The sequence below is a fragment of the Monodelphis domestica genome, chromosome 2 (genome assembly GCF_027887165.1).
Source record: "Monodelphis domestica isolate mMonDom1 chromosome 2, mMonDom1.pri, whole genome shotgun sequence".
In the NCBI taxonomy this organism is placed as follows: domain Eukaryota; kingdom Metazoa; phylum Chordata; class Mammalia; order Didelphimorphia; family Didelphidae; genus Monodelphis; species Monodelphis domestica.
Genome location: NC_077228.1, coordinates 214,463,498 through 214,483,699, shown reverse-complemented (window position 1 = coordinate 214,483,699; position 20,202 = coordinate 214,463,498). Strand labels below are relative to the sequence as shown.

The window sequence follows — 20,202 nt, the reverse complement described above, 5'->3', positions numbered from 1 at the left end:
ACAGTGGCAGGATTCAAATGCAACCTGAATCCAAGTTCAACATTTTTTCTTGTTCTTTTTAAACCTGTACCTTTTGTCTTAGAATCATTATTGTGTATTGGTTCCGAGGCAGAAGCGCAGGAAGGCCATGGGGGTCAAGTGACTTGCTCAGAGTCACCCAGCTAGGAAGCGCCTGAAGCCAGATTTGAACTCAGGAAGATGAGTCTTCCTGACTAAGCTGAGCATTCCCTCCACCTTGTCATAAGGAATCACTGAATTGATCAGATACCCTACAGAAATTTAATTTTCTTTATTGTAGCATAAAACCCTGGTTTTATCAAATATGGTATCTTATGCATGTTTTTTCTTTATTTTAAGATATTTTTGCATGTTTCTATGATTCATTTTCTTTTCTTTCCCCCTTCCTTTCCCCCTTCTAGAACCCACAAGCAATTCCACTGGGTTGAACACTTGTTTTTCTTATCAGTTTATACACTAGAACTCACTGAATTAGAAAGTCACAGATGAGCATCATCTGTGGTGTGTCGGGTTTTTATTTTATTAAACATTTCTCAGTTATGTTTTCATCCAATTCTGGCAGGCCATGTGCTTGACACCTGTGGAGTGTTGGGTCTGTCCATTCTTCACAAGTCACATTGCCAACCCACCATCTCTTCTGGTAGCTCATTTGTCCAATTACTTCCATCCTCATTTCTAGAGAGAGGACACCCCCCTTCACTGATTGCCATTTATTTGGAAAATATTGAATGGCTTATTTATAATTGCAGACTGATAAGTTGCATTTGTTGGTGAGAGTTTGTCTATTATTTTTTTTGCAAAGGCATTTTTCCTTATTATTGAATTGTTCAGGCATATCTGACTTTTCATGCCCCCTTTTGGTTTTGTTTTGTTTTTTTGGCAAAGTTCCTGGAGTGGTTTGCCAGTACCTTCCCCAGCTCATTTTACATATGACAAAATTGGGGCAAACATAGCTAAGTGATTTGTCCAGGGTCACTTAGCAGTAAGTGTTTGAGGCCAGCTTTGAATTCAGGAAGATGAGTCTTCCTGATCCCAAGCTCAGTGCTCTATGCCCTGTTGCACTGTGCCAACAAACTACCAGAGCATGGGAGTCGCATGATATAGTGGAATTGAGCACAGAAGTCAGAGGGCCTGGGCTTGATATTGAGCAGATCTATAAATCTAGTATCTCTTAGTTTAAACAATCAAGAAGCATTTATTAAGCACCTACTACATGCCCAACATTGTGCTAATCACTGGGTATGCAAATGCCAAAATTAAATAGTTCTTGCCCTCAAGGAATTTATAATTTAAATATAGAAAACAGCTTGTACATATATTGGTAACTTCAGAATATGTGCAAAATAAGTACAAGGGAATTTGTGACAGGAAGGTGTGATCAGGAGCAACTTTCTGTAGAAGCTGGTACTTGTGGTGGGTTTTGAAGGAAACCAAGAATTGCAAGAAAGGCTGAGGAAAGAATGCATTCCATGAATAAGGGACAGCCAGTACTAAGCCATAGAGACTGAAGTGGGTCATTATGTTTAAGGAATGTAAAGGAGACCTGCTAATTGGCACAGTGGGTCAAGCACCACACCTGGAGTCAAGAATTCTATAAGTTCAAATCTGACCCCTCAGAAACTTACTAGCTATGTGACCCTGGGTAAGTCACTTTACCTTTTTTTGCCTCCGTTTCCTCATCTCTCAAATGATCTAGAGAAGGAAATAGCAAACTACTCCAGTATCTCTGCCAAGAAAACCCCAAATGGGGTCACAAAAAGTTGGACATGACTGGACATCAACAAAGTAGGCCATTGTGACTGGACTTCAGAGAACGTGGAGGGGAGTAATGTGAAAAAAAAAAGACTTGGGGGTCTCTGTAGGCAGGGAAGATGACCTAGAAAAGGCTTGGGTAAGGCTTCTTCCAATTTTTAAGATGGAGGGATTGTGGTGAGGATGAAGATAAATTTAGGAAAAGATAAAACAATATAGGAATTTCAGATTTCTTAATCTGGGAGTGAAACCCTTATGGAGGATGGCAATGTAAAGGTGTCACCATAATTTGGTATAGCCGAGTGGAGGTAATGGAAATGGATTAGATTGAGATACTAGAAAGTTAGGACATCTGAGAAAACTGAATGGATATGTTGAAATTCCCTACTATGAAGACAGAATTTGGGTTAGAGTAGAGGCTTTAACTCACTGAGAAAGACTGAAGATTATCCTGGGAGACAGTAGATAAAAGACACCAGACTCTGGATGATAGATTTGGATAGGGTACAGCATGCAATATAAAGGATGGCCTGTGACACAGTGTCATCTGAGTCTCTAAGAGGAACAAAAAATAAAAAAGAGGATCAGGGAACAAAAATTGGTTTATTACAAATAGGGGTTCCATAGAATATTATGGAAGGGGTAAGCATATAGGGAGCATCTGTGGGAGTAGGTGCATAGGATGGGAGAGGGCAACAAGGTTTAGGGTAGCAGGATTAGCTCTTTGGCAGTATCCCAGAATTTGGGAAAATAAGAAAGACTGGGGGTTGGTTAGCCATTATGGAATGAGCCCAGGCAGAATATCAGTGGATAAAAGGAGGCAGGGCTTGGGTAAGGCCCTTTTGAGTTTGTAAGGAGGAAAAACTTTGAGAGCCTCATTTGCAGTTCCAATAAAATAAGCATAGTTATGTAGCATCCTCCATAATAGCAGATCCAAAATTATTTTAGTTATTTTAATCCCTCCCCCAAAAAAGGAATTTATTTTTAATCCTCTAATCTCATTAGATGTAGCTTTTGGTACATAGACCTTGTCATTTCTCTGGGTATCAAACTGGGCCCTTATGGGCCAAATGAAGCCTGCCTGACCCTGCACCTTCTGACCTGCTTGATATTTTTAGCAAAGGAATTTTTGCTTAAGGAACTAATGCTTATAAGAGGCAACATGATGTAATGCTTCTCAAAGTTTGATCTGCAGACCCTCCTGGCAGTATCAGAGACTCTTCAAGGGGGATCATGTGTTTGTAACTATTTTCATAATAATAATAAGACATTACTTGCCTATTAAAATACTCCTCTCTTTTTCAGCTACATATCTGTGTGAAGCTAGATTTTCTTCATATACTTAAAACCAAAGCACCACAGCAACACATTGATGGTAGAAAAGATATGAATACAGCTGTCTTTTTTAATCCAGATATTAAAGAGGTTTGCAAAAATATGTAAAACAGTACCATTCTTCCCATTAATTATTTTTGTTTTAGAATATATTTTTATTAAATTTATTAACATGTAATAGGCATATTGTTCTTTTAAAATGAATTAAGAAATAAATATTTCAACATTTTATCAGTTTTAATTTCAAATGCAATAAATAGCCATAGACATGAAAAATAAAAACGAAAGTTCTTTGGGTTCCTCAGTAAATTTTAAAGAGTATAAAGAGGAGCTAGAATCAAGCTGGTGATGTTCAGACAGCAACCTAGCTGAACTCTCCCTCCTAACATTCCCCTCCAAATAACTTTCAAATAACTCTTCCAATCAAATTTTGGAGCAATAGGACCAACAAAAAGTCTTGAGTGAGACATTTTTTCCAGCCCAAGACAACTTAAGAGGTTCCACTGTCTATGACAGTGGCCTGGGATTAGCCCAGGGCAAGGCAGAAACACCAGGGGAGGATTATGGAGATGACTATAGCAGTAGCCCAGAGATGTCAGGCACCTGATCAGAAAGAAATTATATCATATTCTTTGCTAGCACTGGGTGTAACTCGTGCTAATTGGCAACTTTTTTTTCCACATTATTTAATTTATTTTTTTGAAGTATTTTTCCATGGTTACATTATTCATGTTCTTGCTCTCCCCCCTCCCAGAACTGACAAGCAATTCCATTGGTTTATACATGTCTTATTACTCAAAACCTATTTCCATATTAGTCAGATTTGTAATAATCTTTGAAAACCACAACCCCAAATCATATGCCTATATAATCAAGTGAAAAATCATGTTTTTCTTATGCATTTCTACTCCCATGGATTTTTCTCTAGATGTGGATAGCATTCTTTTTCATAGGTTCTATATGATTGTTCTGGATCATTGCATTGCTATTAGTAGCAGAGTCTGTTACATTTGATCATCCCACAGTGTTTCAATTCCTTGTGTTCAATATTCTCTCCTGGTTCTGCTCATTTTGTTCTGCATCAGTTCATGGAGGTCTTTCCAATTCATATAGAAATCAAGCAGTTCATTTCTTATAGCACAATAGTATTCTATCACCACCATACACCACAATTTGTTCAGCCATGCCTCAATTGAGGGATACCTCGTTTTCCAGTTTTTTGCCACCACAAAAAGTATAGCTATGAATATTTTTGTACAGGCTTTTTTTTTATTTCTTTGGGATATAAACCCAGTGGTGGTATAGGTGGATCAAAGGGCATATAATCTTTTAGAGCCCTTTGGACATTAATTCCAAGTTGCCCTCCAGAAAGGTTGGATCAATTCACAGCTCTACCAGCAATGCATTAATGTCTGATTGGCAACTTTATTGACATACACAGTTCTGAGTCACAGTTCTAAGGAAGAGAAGAACATTTATGGTTGGTCACAAGAAAATAGCGACCCGATTTGCAGTTTCAAGACCAAGAAGAGCACTAGCACTTATGGTTGCAGGAGAACAGGGTACACAGAGGAACACCAGATACTTATTGGTTTTAAGCCCAACAAAAATTCCTGGAAGGGTTAAAGAGATAAAAGTGGGGAAAAATTGGGGAAAGAAATGAGAATGATACAGGAAAATTATGAAAAGAGAATTAACTTAGTAAAGGAGGCATAAACAAATTACGTAAGAAAATAACATCTTAAAAAAAAAAACAGAATTGGCCTAATTGTAAAAGAGGCCCAAAAATTCACTGAAGAAAATAATTACTTAAAAATTAGAATTGGGCAAGTGAAAGCTACTGACTCCATAAAATATCAAGAAACAATAAAACAAAGACAAAAGAAAATATGAAATACATCATTGGGAAAACAACTGACCTGGAAAATAGACCAAGGAAAGAGAATTCAAGAATTCCTGGGCTGCCTGAACATTATTTTAAAAAGAGAGAGAGGCTAGCTATCATATTTCAAAAAATTATTAAGGAAAACGACCTTGATATCTTAGATACAGAAGGCAAAATAGAAATTGAAAGAGTTCTGCAATCACTTTCTGAAAGAAATCCCCAAGTGAAAAAATTCCCAAGAACATCATAACTAAATTAAAGAACTCCCAGGTGGTGAAGAAAATATTGCAAACATCTAAAAAAGAATTCATGGAGCCACAGTCAGGATCATGAAAAATTTAGCAGCTTCCACAGAAAAAGAATGAAGGACCTAGAATATTCTAGAAGGCAAAGGAACTAGGATTTTAATCAAGAATCACCTACCTAGTAAAACTGAATATAATCCTTCATGAGAAAAATTAGATATTTAATGAAATTGAGGGCTTTCAAGAATTCCTGATAAAAAGGCCAAAAATGAATAGAAAATTTTGCTTTCACATACTAAACTCAAGAGAAGCATAAAAAGATAATCATAAGGATTCAATAAAGTCAAATTGTTTATATTCCTAAATGGGAAGAGGACAAAAATAGCTTTTAAATTTTTTATAATTATTAGGGAAGTTGGAGCCTACATAGACAAGGCATGAATGTAATTTGATTATGTTGGGATGATCTTTGCAACAACAAATGAGTGAGAAAGAGGAATTTACTGAGAAATAAAATGAAGAAAATATTCTCACATAAAATGACACAAGGAAGCGTTTTTATAATGTAAGAAGGAAATGGGGGGTTACTTTCCTCTGGATACACTTCAGTTTACTGATGAACCCAGGCCCTCTTGTTCTACCAATCTATCTCAATCTTCTTGGTCTAAGGACTCCTTTATACTCTTCCCCTTTTAATTTATTGCTTTTTTAAGAATAAATTTACTCTTTATTTTTGACATTTTTTTGAGTTCCAAATTCTCTCCCTCCCTTCCACCCCTTTTCCACAGAGAAAGCAAAAAAAATCAATTATATTACTCATCAGAATTGTTTATAAAAATCTATCTTACCCAATGGGGAAATAGGAGGGGAAGAGGATAGATATTCGGGCTGAATGATAAAAGGGAAGGCAAATTAAGACAGTGATCAGGACAAAAACAAGATTTTTGAGGAGGGTCCAGATAAAGAAAAGAAAAAAAGGATAAACAGGAGGAAATAGGATGGAGGGAAGTACACAGTAATCAGAACTGTGAATGTGAATGGGGTTAGCTCACCCATAAAGGAGAAGCATATAGCAGAATGGATCAGAAACAATCAGGGAAACTACATTTTGCAAAAAGGTACCTTAGACAGTGTAACAACATAAAAAAATTTTCTAGCCAGTTTCCCCGATTTCTCATTTATCTAGACTTCATTTCTCACATATCTAGGAAACTGAGTAAAATTTCCAAAAATAAGACCTATTCCCCAATTAATAAATGGTTAAAGGACATGAATCCATAGTTTTCAGAAGAATAAACCAAAGCTATATAGAGTCATGTTTTTTAAATAATCAAAATCACTATTGATTACAGAAAGGCAAATTAAAACAACTCTTGAGTACTAATTCACACCTATCAAAAAATGACAAATGCTAGAGTGGATGAGAGAAAATAGGCACACTAATAAATTTTCAGTAGTTATAAATTGATCCAGATTTTTTGGAGAACAATTTGGAACTATCCCCAAAGGGTAATAAAATTGTGTATACCCTTTGGTCCAAAAATATCAAAGAAAAGGACCTATATGTACAAAATATTTCTAGTTCTCTTTTTGTGTTGGCAAAGAATTAGAATCTGAGGGTAGAGTCATCAATTGTGGAATGACTGAACAGACTGTAGCATATGATTGTGATGGAGTTCTACTACTGTTCTATAAGAAATGACAAGGATATTGGTTTCAGGAAAAAAAAAAGATGGGAAAACTTTATGAACTGATGCATGAAATGAAGTGAGAAGTGCCAAGAGAATATTGTACATATTAACAGCAGTATTGTAATGATGATGATCAACTGTAAAAGACTTGTCTACTTTGATCAATACAGTAATCCAAGTTAATTCCAAGGTATTTATGATGAAAAAATGCTATCCATTTCCAGAGATGATGAACTCTCAAGTACAAAATAAAGGGTACTCACTTCTTTTTTTGGTATATGTCTAGTATGGAAATGTTTTGCATGATTTCACAGGTATAATTTATATCATTTGCTTCCTTTCTCAATGAATGGAAAGGGATGAAATGGTGAGAATTTAAAATCAAAATTCAAAAAAGAAAAGAATGATAAAAAGAAATTGTAAGTTTATTTTTTTAAGCAATAAATTAAAAGGAGAGAAAAGTGTAAAGGGCTCTTTGGACCAAAAAGTTTGAGAACTGCTGGTAGAACCAAGGAACCTAGGTTTATTAGTAAACTGAAGAGTATCTGAAGGAGAGTAACCAGGATGGGAAAGGGTCTTAAGTATATATCATGAGAATTATTTTAAGGAACTGAAGATATTTATTTTTAATACTTTTGTTGTTTTCCTCAATTATTTTTAAAAAAATTTAAATCTTCAGGGTTTTTATAAGCTAAATTCTCACTCTTCTTTCTCTCCCTGAGATGGTGAGATCTGATATAAATTTTATATGTGAGATAGTATAAAATATCTCTCCATATTAGTCATTTTGTGAAACAGAATTCAAACAAAAGTGAAGAAATAACGTGAAATATAGTATGTCACAGTTTGCATTCATACTTCATCAGTTCTTTCTCTGCAGGCAGATGGTATTTTTCTTCATGAGTCTCTGAGAATTGTCCTGGATCATTATATTGCTAAAAATAGTTATATTCATCGTACAATATTGCTGTTACTATATACAATGTTCTCCTGGTTCTGCTAACTTCACTTTGCATTGATACATGTAGGTCTTTTGAGGTTTTTCTGAAATCATTTTCATCATTCTTAGAGCCATTTTCAGCCATTCTCCAATTGATGGCCATCCCCTCAATTCTAATTCTTTGCCACCACAAAAAGAGGAGAGATTAGATTTATTCTGTTTGACCTCATGGAGTCAAAACTAAGAGTCTTGGCTAGAAATTGCAGAGATTGAACTTCAAGAAAAATTAGAATTGTCCTGAAGCGGAATGGGCAAAAGATAGTAGGTTTCCCTTCCTGGGAGACTTCAAGCATTGGGTAGATGACTATATTTTGGTTATGTTAAAGTAGGGAATCTTTTTGTCCAGCATTTGACTTGTCCCAAATGCTTTTCCCTTCCAGCTCTCAAATTCTGTCATTGCTGTGAAATTCCACCACTGATGGGCCTCTACTAGTCGTATGATTATGAGAAAGTCATATAATCTCCGAGTCTCACAGTTTTCTAAAAACTAAATTGCAATGTGTTGCAATCTGCTTTGATGTGGAGGTTTCCTCCACTGAAACATCAAATTGAACATTGTTGTATTATAGTTAGGATCCACGAAAGTCAGCAGGATCTAACAATCTTTTACTGCTGTATAACATACTGCCTTCAGATATAGTAGATTTGGGTCATAGTAATTGTAACTAAAGTCAAATGTAATTCATTAAATTCATGGAGTCTGCATACAGGTGGACTACTGATTGAGGGACACAATATTTTAAAAAAAATTCATATGCCACATAGACCTAATTTCAGAGCCTTCCTTTGACACTTTACTAGACATGATCATTGACAAATCATTTATCAGTCTCATTTTCATCATCTGTAAAATGTAAATATTTAATTTTAACACCTCATTGGTAGACAAGGATCTAATTTGCGTAAAGCATGTTGCATATCTTCAAAGCTCATTATATGTTGTCCCCAAAGTCTTAGTGCAGATTTAAGCTATTTAAAGCTTGAGAAGGGTTTTTTAAATTTACAACTACACTAAGTTCTTTTTGAACACCCTGAATAAATTTAAGCTATTGTCATTATTATCTTTAGTCTCATTTTCTAATTAGTTTTGTGTCATCACCAGTTTCTGCTTCTTCCAAAAATTCCAGTTTATCACCATCAATTTCTGAAAGTTACAGATCTGACCAAATTGAGAGACGCTTTTTTTCTTTTCAGTTATACATTTCTTTCTTCATTTCAAAATCCAGACCCTATTTCTCTGACATGTATTAGAAGATAAAGAAGTCTAAAACTGGTAAAAAGAAAAAGAAGCCAGCTGCTCTGTTTGGTAAATGTCTGGCCACCATTCTGCTGCAAAGAGGTGTTTGGCAGAATCCCAGAATGCTTTCTGAGACTGAAGAGCCTTGTGTCACTTTCATTGAAAAGTGCCTTCCTAACACCATGTCCTTATCGTGCCACTTATTTTGTAATCAAGGACAGCAGTAGCACTGTCATCACTTACAATTTCTGCCTTTGACTAAATGGATGTTGCCGCCAGTCAAGGGGACAGGAACATAGCCACCAGCCTTCAAATTAGAAGTGATGGAGAGAACAAGCCTGTAAGCTAAAAATCATACATCTCTCCTCTTTTGTAAATCTGGTGTTCCTCTATGAAGACAAAAATGAATCTTGCTTTTAGACTTTGAAGTTTGGTTCTGCTCACACTCATTCTGTAGCTGTTTTAATGGTCTGATCTGTTTTCTATAAGGATTGTATCATAAAGATGTTGGAATATGGAGTTAAGCAGTAACATATCTAATCTTAAACATTAGATTCATTATTATAAAAGCAATTCGAGGACTGGCAACCATCCTCATATTGCTCCTAGCAAAGGAAAACAGAAACAAAATGAGGGGTGGGGGGGAGACATTGGGGGGAATCTAGTTTTTACATTTTTCCCCTGTTCCCTTTGATTCAGGGTTTCACTTCTCTTGTAAGAAGCCAGGTATGGGGGAAAAGCAATCTGCTTTAGTCTAGATTGGGAAACTTCTTTCTCCACCTTCTTACATCCACCCCCACCATCACCTTTTTGGAAGTGGAACATAGCCAGAAAGCTTGTTCATAACCAGGGGGCTCTGCCTCCTTTTAATCTGTTATTGAAAGATAGGGCCCCTTGCTGGTCTCATGGGCAAGAGGGTGAGCAGTTGTGAAGTGACCTGACCCAGAAGGAGCACCTGAAACATAACTTCTTTTTCCCCATCCTCCCACTACCAGAGTTGGGACCAGCCATTTATATTCCTAAGACACAGTTTAATTGTTGTTTCAGTTGTAACTGACCCCTGGTAACCCCATTTGGGGTTTTCTTGGCAAAGATACTAGAGTGGTTTGCCATTTCTTTCTCCAGCTTATTTTACAGATGAGGAAACTGAGGCATAGTTTAATTATTATACTCAAATGTGTTTGGGATTTTTGTGTTGTTCATGTATTAGAAATCACCAGAGGAGGTTTTGAGTTTTTACTGTATCACATGACTTGACTGAATACAAAATGAATGCCTATGGCTATGGATAATAGAATTTTCTGGCTCCAAAAATGTGTGCATTTAGGTTGTTTGTTTTTTAAAGTATTACCACATGGATTTGAATTTAGACTTTTGATTTTTCCCTAGATCTGACTCACTTGAGTGAGGCCTCTAATTGTGTTCTTACAAAAGAGCAGTAAAAAGGCAACAAAGAAAGAACAATAGTGAAAAAAAAAGAATGAAATACTTTTATTTGGATGAAAAGAAATAACCTTGCAAAAAAAAAATACCCTTTCTCACTATATAGATACATATATAGTACAGTAATTTGTGTAATTTTATTTTAACATATTCCTATAAATTCCTTTCACGTGAGATTTCATTTTAGGGATGACTGGAGGTGGTCTTATATATATTTAGTTCAGAGGTTCTTAAGCATTTTTGTGTTATGAACCCTTTTAGCAGTCTGGGGGGCTCCCTTTTCAGTAGAATGTTTTAAACATGTAAAATAAAATAGTATTACAAAGGAAGCCAATTACATTGAAATACAGTTCTTAAAATAATTTTTAACTTTAAGTATCTGAAGTCTATGTACAGATCCCCTTGGGGTCCCACATGCCCTGAATTACCTTGAGCAATATAGGATAAGAAATTGATTCTCCTACATAGTGAACCCCAAGTGGTTGCCTGTCTTGCGTGCCCCCAGTATCTGCCATCTGTCACCTCCCACCCTGAACGGCACGGTCTCTCACACCTTTCTTTTCTTTCTCCCCCACCCCCAGGTGTCAGGCACCACACTAAAAATGAAGGTGAACCTGGAGCAGCACTTGGCACGGCTCAGTGAGATCTTTGCCACCCGGGGTGACTATATCCAGACGTTGAAGTTCGTGCAGCAGATGTCGGGCAACATCATGCTGCAGCTCTCAGGTCTGCCTGTGTGGAGGGATGTCAGCATGGATCTGACAGAGGTGGCCAACAAGACCACCTATGTGGAATATTACAGGTGAGAGAGGAGGTGGTGGGAAGAACTGTAGGCAGAACTCTGGCCTCTCAAGTCTGTATCCTGAATTCCAGGCAGACATCTAGAAAAGTTAATAAGTAGATGACTGTCAGTGGTGACAACTTGGGTACCTCCTAGAAGGGTATAAACAAGCTTCCTGCCCTCATGGTATTTTTAAAAGTTTAAGACACCTATGGGAATAACGTAGGGACAAAAAGAATTAAATGCATTTGATAGGTTCTTTTTTGTATAATTCACACCAACTATTGTGCCATATACTCTGTTGACTGAAATTGCTAACAGATAGGAAAGGTAGGGGGCAGCTAGGAAGGTGGCTGAATGGATTGAGAGCCAGGCCTAGAGTTGGGAGATCCTTGGGTTCAAATCCGGCCTCAGACACTTCCTAGTTGTGTGACCCTGGGCAAGTCAGTTCCAATTGCCTACCAATATACAGTATTGATTCTAAGACAGATGGTTAAGGTTTATTTTTTTTTCTTTAAAGAAAAGAAAGGAAGGGCAACTTAACCTAGGGGCCAGGACATGTTGATAAATATTTAACATTCAGATCCCCTACCCCCTAAACAGTGCCAAATTTGAGCTAGCTTTAGCACAGCACTGTCCCCTTCTCTCCACTCATATATATAGCCACCCTAGTTTAGGCACTCATCACCCTTTCAACCTGAACTATTTCTGTAGCCTCCTGTTGGCTTTCCTTGCCTCCAGGCATTCCGCTCACCAATTTATATGCCCAAATAAGGATTTCAGGGAAGGCTACATAGACCATTTGAAATTTGAACTGCACCATGAATAATGAATAGAATCTCAGCAGGTAAGGGAGAGATGGAGTATATAAAATAGCACTGTGGCTTGGAGTACAAGGAACTATGAGATAAGCCTCCTGAAAAAGATTTTGGTCCCAGGCTCTTCCTTGGCACCTTATTGCCTAATGAATAATCAGTGCTGTTCTAGAAGGGTTAATCTGGTAACCTTCGATTGGATGAAGTTGTTGAATGAAATAGGATTAAGTATTTATATGCTGGACATAGGGTTGAGGAGGGCAGTGGGGGCAGGACTCCAAGATAGCCTGAAGGAGGTACGGCTGGCAGGCAGAAGCTACCTGAGGGAGGTGGCAGATTTACCATCTAGATGTAACCTTCCCTGTGACTACCAAGTACCCAGTCCCAGAGACTCTCTTAAGCACTATTCTGCCATCATCCTGCCTAGAGAGAGCTCCGAGTTATATCAAGCTTTCTTATGGTTGATTCAGAAAAGCCATATTTAAAACATCTCTCCAGACTGGTAAATACCTTCCAGGGTCCATACTCAGCCCTGTGAGAGCCTCGGCTCCCAGGAAGACGTGCACTCTGACTGGTGCCGAGATGAGTGTGGCTGGGGGGAGCGTTTTTGTAGCTCAGCACATGCCTTGATCATGGACTAGAGAGCCATGATTTCTCGAGAGCTCACATTTAGTCTTTGTATATAGTGCCTGGCACTTAATAAATGCTTGTTGAGTTGGATTGAATTGAATTGAAAGAAATTATTTCTACGCTTGGGAAATTTTCCCAGTGTAGCAGGAGGACAAGACATAGATTTGTCATTGTTCAGTCATTTTTCAGTCATGTCAGATTCTTCATGTTCCCATTTGGGGTGTCTTGGCAAAGATACTGGAGTGGTTTGCCATTTCCTTCTCCGACTAATTTTATAGATGAGGAAACTGAGGCAAACAGGGTTAAATCACTTGCCCACAGTCACACAGCTAGAAAGTGTCTGAGACTGGATTTGAACACACAGTAAAGGCCATATAACAGGACTAACCTAGAGCTGTACAGATATACTCTCCTCTCTGTCTCCTTCCTGTGCTTGAAAGCTCTTCACACTAATGTCTGAAGGCATTTCCTGATAACGTTTCTGGATTAACCCCAAATTTCTGAATTGGCTCCTCCCCCTGCCATTCTCTAACTCCAGCCCTGCTTTCCTTCCTAGTAACCCACCTAAAGAAACCTCTGTACTATAAGGGTGAGTCCCATCAATTCACAAGAACTTTTAAATAGATTTTTTACTGATATTCCTTTGTATCTATAACCCTTCCCTTTCCTACAAAGGTGGAAGGTGCAAGAGACAACATTCTGCAAAGCCAGTCAACATAACACAAAAAATTCAGTTTGGATGTGTGGTGACTATTCTTTCCCTTTATGTTGTAGTCACTATAATGTATTGCTTTCCTGGCTTTGCTTATTTCATTCTGCATTAGTTTATAGGAGGTCTTTCTATGTTTCTCACTATTTGTTATACTCATTTAGACATTTATTAGGCAGCTGCTGTGTGCCTAAATACATAGACAAAAATGAAACTTGCCACCTGGCCTCATTGACTTTGCAGTCTATGGGAGAAACAACCTGTAGTGGTGTAGCAGAGATTTAGAATCAGCTCTTCCATGTGTTTTCAATGTGGGATGGTTCCTCCTCTTTGCCTGCTATTGGCCCATTTTTCTTATTCATTCCCATCTCTTCTGCTAATGTAAACAAGGAATATATTCTGATATTTCCAAGTTAAGTACTAAAATGACAACATTTCCTTCATTAATTAGCTCTGAGACCTCATCCCAGTTTAATATTCTTTTTTTTAAAGTAGGAAAAATTCTTTCCCCATAATCATTGGCTCTGTCTATCTGTCTCTGTCTATCTGTCTGTCTATCTGGCTCTGTCTTTCCAAGGTTATTGGCTATTTGGTTATTCGGTCTGATCCTTTGTGACTCCATAAACTATAAGCATGCCTTTCTTTCTATCCTTTCTTTGTATCCTCCTCTATCTCCTGAAGTCAGTCATTTGCTCTCAGGACATTGTCCTTCCCATCTTCTGCTGTCTTTTTCCTTCAGTCTTCCCCAACATCAAGTTCCTTTCCAGTGAGTCTTGTTTTCTTATTATGTGGGCAAAGTATTTAAACTACAGCTTCAGTATCTTTGTTCTTTCCATTATTACTATACTGTGTATTAACAGTATAACAAACAAAATATAAGCACTATTTAGCTTTTAACTCACTACAACTACTTCTGCCTAATTCTGAAAACACATTCCATTCAATCCTCTCAAGATAGTCTTTTCTCAAAAATTCTTTCTATGGGTTCAATGCAGTTCTCTCAGGAAATTAGTTCTCTTAATCCTTTTCTTGTATCCTCTCTTCAGACAGTGTCTCAGAGCATCAGTTAAGGTTTCAGTCTCCTTATAGACTCTTCATAAAAATGACAGTTCAGCTGTTGACAGTTGAATGACAGTTGAGCTGTCATTCCAAGATTCCATTGCTGCTCAAAGATGCAACAACACTACCTAGCGTATTTAGGGCTATATTGTGAAGAGAATCTAGTGCTATATTTCTCCTCACAATCAAAATTTCCAGTTCCTGAAAATGATTTCAACCCCAATTAATATTCTATAGAGGGGCAGCTAGTAATAAAGTGAATAGCGAGCCAGGAGGCCCTGTGTTCAGATCTGGCCCCAGACTTCCTAGCTGTTTGACCCTGGGCAAATCACTTAACCCCATTTCCCTAGCCCTTGCTGCTCTTCTGTCTTAGAATTGATACAAAGTCAGGAAGTGTTTAAAAAATAATACCTACAACACACATATCATAATTCAAAACAATATTTGAAAGGCTGCTTCAAGTAACAGCAATGCCTGGCACATAGCAGACATGGCATAAATGTTCCTCAATTCAAATCAGGAGAAAAATAAATGGCTAGCCATTATAATGATAATAATAGCTATATATAACAACACATGTACAACACTGCATACACATTTATCAAAAATCATTTGTTGCTCTTCAGTCATGTCCCACTCATCACCCCATTTGGGGTTTTTCCTGCAAAATACTGAAGAGGTTTACCACTTCCTTCTTCTTCAGCTCATTTAAGAAATGAGAAAATGGAGGCAAACAGGATCAAGACACCTGCCCCGGGTCACACAACTAATATGTGTCTGAAGCCGGCTTTGAACTTGCGTCTTTTTTACTCAAAACTCAACGTACAATCCATGGCACCATTTATCTACCCTTTCAAAACCCTAGCAACATATGTTATAATGGAGCACTAGGCAGCACAGTAGAAAGAGCTCCAAGCCCAGGGTTGGGAAGATCTGGGTTCAAATGTGCACTCAGACATTCCTAAGTGTGTGTGACCCTGAGCAACTCGCTTAACAAGTGGCCTCACCCCTGCTGCTATTTTGTCTTAGACCGAAGATAGGGTTCGTTTGTTTTTTAACAAAACAAAAACAATGAATGCTGAACATTATAATTTAGCTTAGTGGTAGATTAATTCTTTGGGGACCTGTTGATCTACATCTATAGCTAACTAACTAAGATGGTTGGTGTTAGAAGCTCATTACCAGCATTTCTAAACTCTCTGGCTCCTCTGTAGAGAACTTCAGAGGAGAGATTCTAAGTTCCGTGACTGGGTTCAGTTCTCCCTACTTAACTGAACTGGGATCTTTTTCAGACCTAGGCAGTTATTGAATTTCTCTATTTAGTGTCTTACTTTCCCCTAAGAAGGATCTTTCTCAGGAACACTCTGTGCTAACTGGAATGGAAGCTGAGATTTACCATTCTTAAAATATTTTAAAAGTAGCAGTTTTCTTTGGAACAACTTTAAAAAAAAAAAAAAACAAACTAAAGCATATCTTCTGTCTTAAAATTGATATAGACTATCAGCTCCAAGGCCCAAGAACAGAAAGGACTAGGCAATTGGGGTTAAGTAATTTGCCCAAGGTCACACAGCTAGAAAGTTTCTGAGGCCAAATTTGAATCCAGGATCTCCTGCCTCTAGGTTTAGCTTTCCATCCATTGAGACACCTAGCTTCCCCAAGGAGCACCTTTTTAAAAAGTTCTTTTGCATCAACTGAGGTTATCAGCTATATTTAGCTGTTTCTGTGATTCTAAAATATGAAAAGTGTGATTGATTGTAAATTCGCAGGCACAATGCCTAGCATATAGTAGATATTTAATAAATGCCTATTGATTATTATAGATTATTAATGGATTGATCCAGGCCTTTCTCTACCTTGCTCGATAATTTCTTCATCAGCTGGGATGATACATGTTTCTGCTTTTCTTTGTGATTCTCAGGGCTCATCTATATTCTCTGACAGCAGTATTTTTTCAGAAAAAATGTTGTCATCTTATTTCAGTTCCTGCTAACCATCATTTTTTCCTCAGTACTAGATCCTTGGGCCTCTACTTCCTTCAAAGCAAGTACATTTTACTCTCAGATACATTGGACAAAATATAGCCACATAATCCACATTTGTAACAGAAAATATTTTCCTTCTCTCATTCTTTAATTAAAAAAATTATTCTGAACTTACAAAAATAAGCATTTCCTTACACATAGAACACACAAAGAAAGTACTCTCTAAAACCGTGAACCACGATTTAATACCACTTGATTTTTTTTTTTAAGTATATATAATAGAGTCTATATATTACTTCGAGAACTGGTCTTCTGAATCCCTTTCTGTTGTACTTTTTTTTTTAACTCTTCTGCCTTAGAATCAATACTGTGTAGGTTCCAAGGAAGAAGAGTGGTAAAGTCTATGTAATGGGGTTTGAATGACTTGGCCAGGGTGATACAGTTAGGAAGTATCTGGGGCTACATTTGAACCTAAGATCTCCCATCTCTAGGCCTGGCTCTCTATCCACTGAGCCACCTAGCTGCCCTTCTGTTTTACTTTTTAAAGTGTTTCAATGCCCTCTTATGGGGGCAGGGAATTGTTTTGCTAACTGTTAGTTCTTTGCTTTTATTCCTCCACTCCCATTTATTCCTCCCTCCCTTCCTTCAGGTTGAGAAAGTTTCTTTTGCTAACATTTATTTCCTCCCCAGTATTATCTTCCCAGTTAACCCCTCCATTTCCCCACCTTGACTTTAATATATTTCTATACCAAACTCTATGTGTGCATGCATCAACCCTCCTTTGCCCATCTCAGGTAAGAGTGTTCTCAGATTGCATCTCTTTTTTCCCCAAGTAATAAGTTTTGATTTATTAATGCAATAACAAATGTGACATACCTTTAAAACACCTCATAAGCAGCCTCAAACTATGAAGAAAAAAACATGCTATACCTAGTCAAGCCTTATCCTAACAGATTCACATAGCTTTGAAAAATTCAAATAACCTTAAAATACACACAAATGGATTTTAAACATTTTTACAAGAAAAAAATCTCATTTAAGGCATCAGTGTCTCCTTCTAAAATCTGTTCCAAACTGAACTAAAATGAGGCACATTGAAAAAAATGACAATTGCATTCATAGTGGTTCAAGAAACAATAGTCCAAATATAATGATACAAAGATGCTATTAATTTCACTGGTAAAAACAATTCCTGCCTGCAAGCAAATTTGCAGTTGGGGAAAAAAGGACTATTTTTTTAAATCTCTTTTAAGACATTTTTCTTAAACCACAATTGCCCTTTTCCTTACCTGGGGATACAATTTTCTTTCTTTTTTCTAAAACCTTACCTTCTGTCTTAGAATTGATGCTTAGTAAAGTATCAGTTCCAAGGCAAAAAAACAATGAGGGCTAAGCAATTGGGGTTAAGTGACTTGCTCAGTACAATTTTCTTTCAAATCTATATATATCTAAAAGATATTAAGCTAGTCTAATTCATGATCTACTTTGTATTTGAGTAGTTTGTCAATCATTATTTCATGAGGAGTTCAAGGGGGCCCCAAATGTCCCTGTTCAGTAAGGAGAATAGTTCTTTGTGCACATGCATAAATTGGAAATTATTGGTCCTTTCAACATATACAGCATGTCAGATTCTGACACATTCACCTGTCACAGAATGCAGAGGTGTCACAAATCCTGCTGTTTTGAGCTGAGACAGTGTTTACAATATAAAGGTACTTGATTGGCATTTGTATGACCCATTCATTCAAATTCATATCTGTTTTCTACACGGACTAAACAATATTTGTGAAAGATGCTGAAATGGGAGCAGAAAAAAAAACTACAAGGTCTTTGTTTTGTTTTGTTTTAATTCTTCTTCCTTAGTAAGGCATTTGTAAATCGGTTCCCAGTTTTAGACTCCTACTATTACTGTATTTAGAATTTTTGCGTGATCCAATCAATCAGGAAATTCATAGAACTATCTACTTGGTCTCTCTAGCCCTGACCTTGTATTCCATTAATTCTCTGACATTCAATATTCTTGTGATTTCCTTATTTTTTTTTTCTGAGTTCACTCCTAAAATCAGGAAACCACCATGAATTTACAGTTTAAAATTGTCTCTATTTGTTAAACATGTCAGCTTCCATTTTAAATAAAATTAATGTGACGAAGGAGGAGCATCTAGGTGGCTCGGTGCATAGAGCCAGGCCTATAAATGGGAGATCTTGGGTTCAAATGTGGCCTCAAAATACTTTCTAGTTGTGTGGCCCTGAGAAAGTCACTTAATCCCCATTGCCTAACCTATTCTGCTCTTCTGCCTTAGAACCAAAACACAGATAAGTAATATGGAGTTGTGTGGCATCTAGGTGGTACAGTGGGTAGAGTGCCAGACCTCAAGTTAGGAAAACTGTTTCCTCATCTGTAAAATGAGCTGGAGAAGGAAATGGCAAAGCACTCCAGTATGTCTGCCAAGAAATCCTCAGATTTTGTCATGAAGAATAACTGAAATGACTCAACAACAGTATGAATATTTATATAATGTAATATTCTAATATTTCTGCATTAATTATTAAAATTACAACATTTCATTTATCTCTGAACTTCCATCCCATTTCATTAAAAATTATTATCTGGTATTATACATACAAGTAAACACAAAACATAGACGTAGTAAACCTAGAACAGCTTCACAGAGAAGATCCTTCCAGGGGGAACTGATGAAAGAAACCTATCTCCATGACAAAGTCTCCATCAATGTATAGATCTAGACAGCTTGTGATCTAGAACTAATCCTTAAGTGTGTTTAAGTTCATCTAGTAAACTCCCCGGTGATTATCATCTCCAGAAGCAAATATAAAATCCTCTGATTGTCTCTCTGAAACCTTAATCTGTCCCCTTCCTACCTTTCCAGTTTCATGCCTGACTCCTTTCCACATACTCTGAAGCCTAGTGGCACTGGCTTGTTTGCTGTTCCTCAAATTTTTACTAAATGTTCCCCCATGAACCTCTTCTCTCTTCTCATCTCCACCTCCTGACTTCCTTGGCTTCCTTGAAGTCTCAGCTAAATTCTCACCTTCCATAAGAAGCCTTTTCCAGGTCCTCATTAGTCCTATGGCCTTCTCTCTTAAGGCTAACTCTAATTTGTCCTGTCTCTGTCTTTGTACATAGTCATTTGCATGGTTGTCTCTCCCATTAGACTGTGACCTCCTTGAGGACAAGGACCATGTTTTTGCCTTTCTTTGTATCTCCACACTTAGCACAGTACCTAGTACACATAGTAGATGATGCTTAATAAAGTCTCGCAGACAAACAAGACAACTCCCCATTGCCTCCTTCCATCACTTGCTTTCCCACCTTTTTGTGGGTGTTACTTTGCTGTGAAGAGTATCTTAGATTAAAAATGGATAAAAAAGAGACAGCTGGGTTGCTCAGTAGAGAGTCAGGCCTGCAAATGGGTTCAAATCTGGTCTCAGACACTTCCTCGCTGGGTGACCCTGGGCAGGTCACTTGACCCCAATTGCCTAGTCCTTGTGGCTCTTCTGCCTTGGAACCAATACACAGTATTGATTCTAAGACAGAAGGTGAGGGTTAAATAGCATCAAAGTGCAAAAGGCCAAAAGAAGCTGTATCTATATACAAG

The 20,202-nt window shown here is 37.4% G+C and overlaps 1 protein-coding gene across 1 annotated transcript in view; it reads left to right on the top strand.

Annotated features, from left to right (window-relative positions):
* Window positions 1-20,202, top strand: part of TTYH2 (tweety family member 2) — a 95,380-nt gene that overhangs the window by 40,782 nt on the left and 34,396 nt on the right. Inside the window, exon 4 of the mRNA XM_001378295.4 lies at window positions 11,188-11,408. Within this exon, the coding sequence (XP_001378332.2) occupies window positions 11,188-11,408 (221 nt within the window). The remainder of the gene's footprint in view (window positions 1-11,187; window positions 11,409-20,202) is intronic.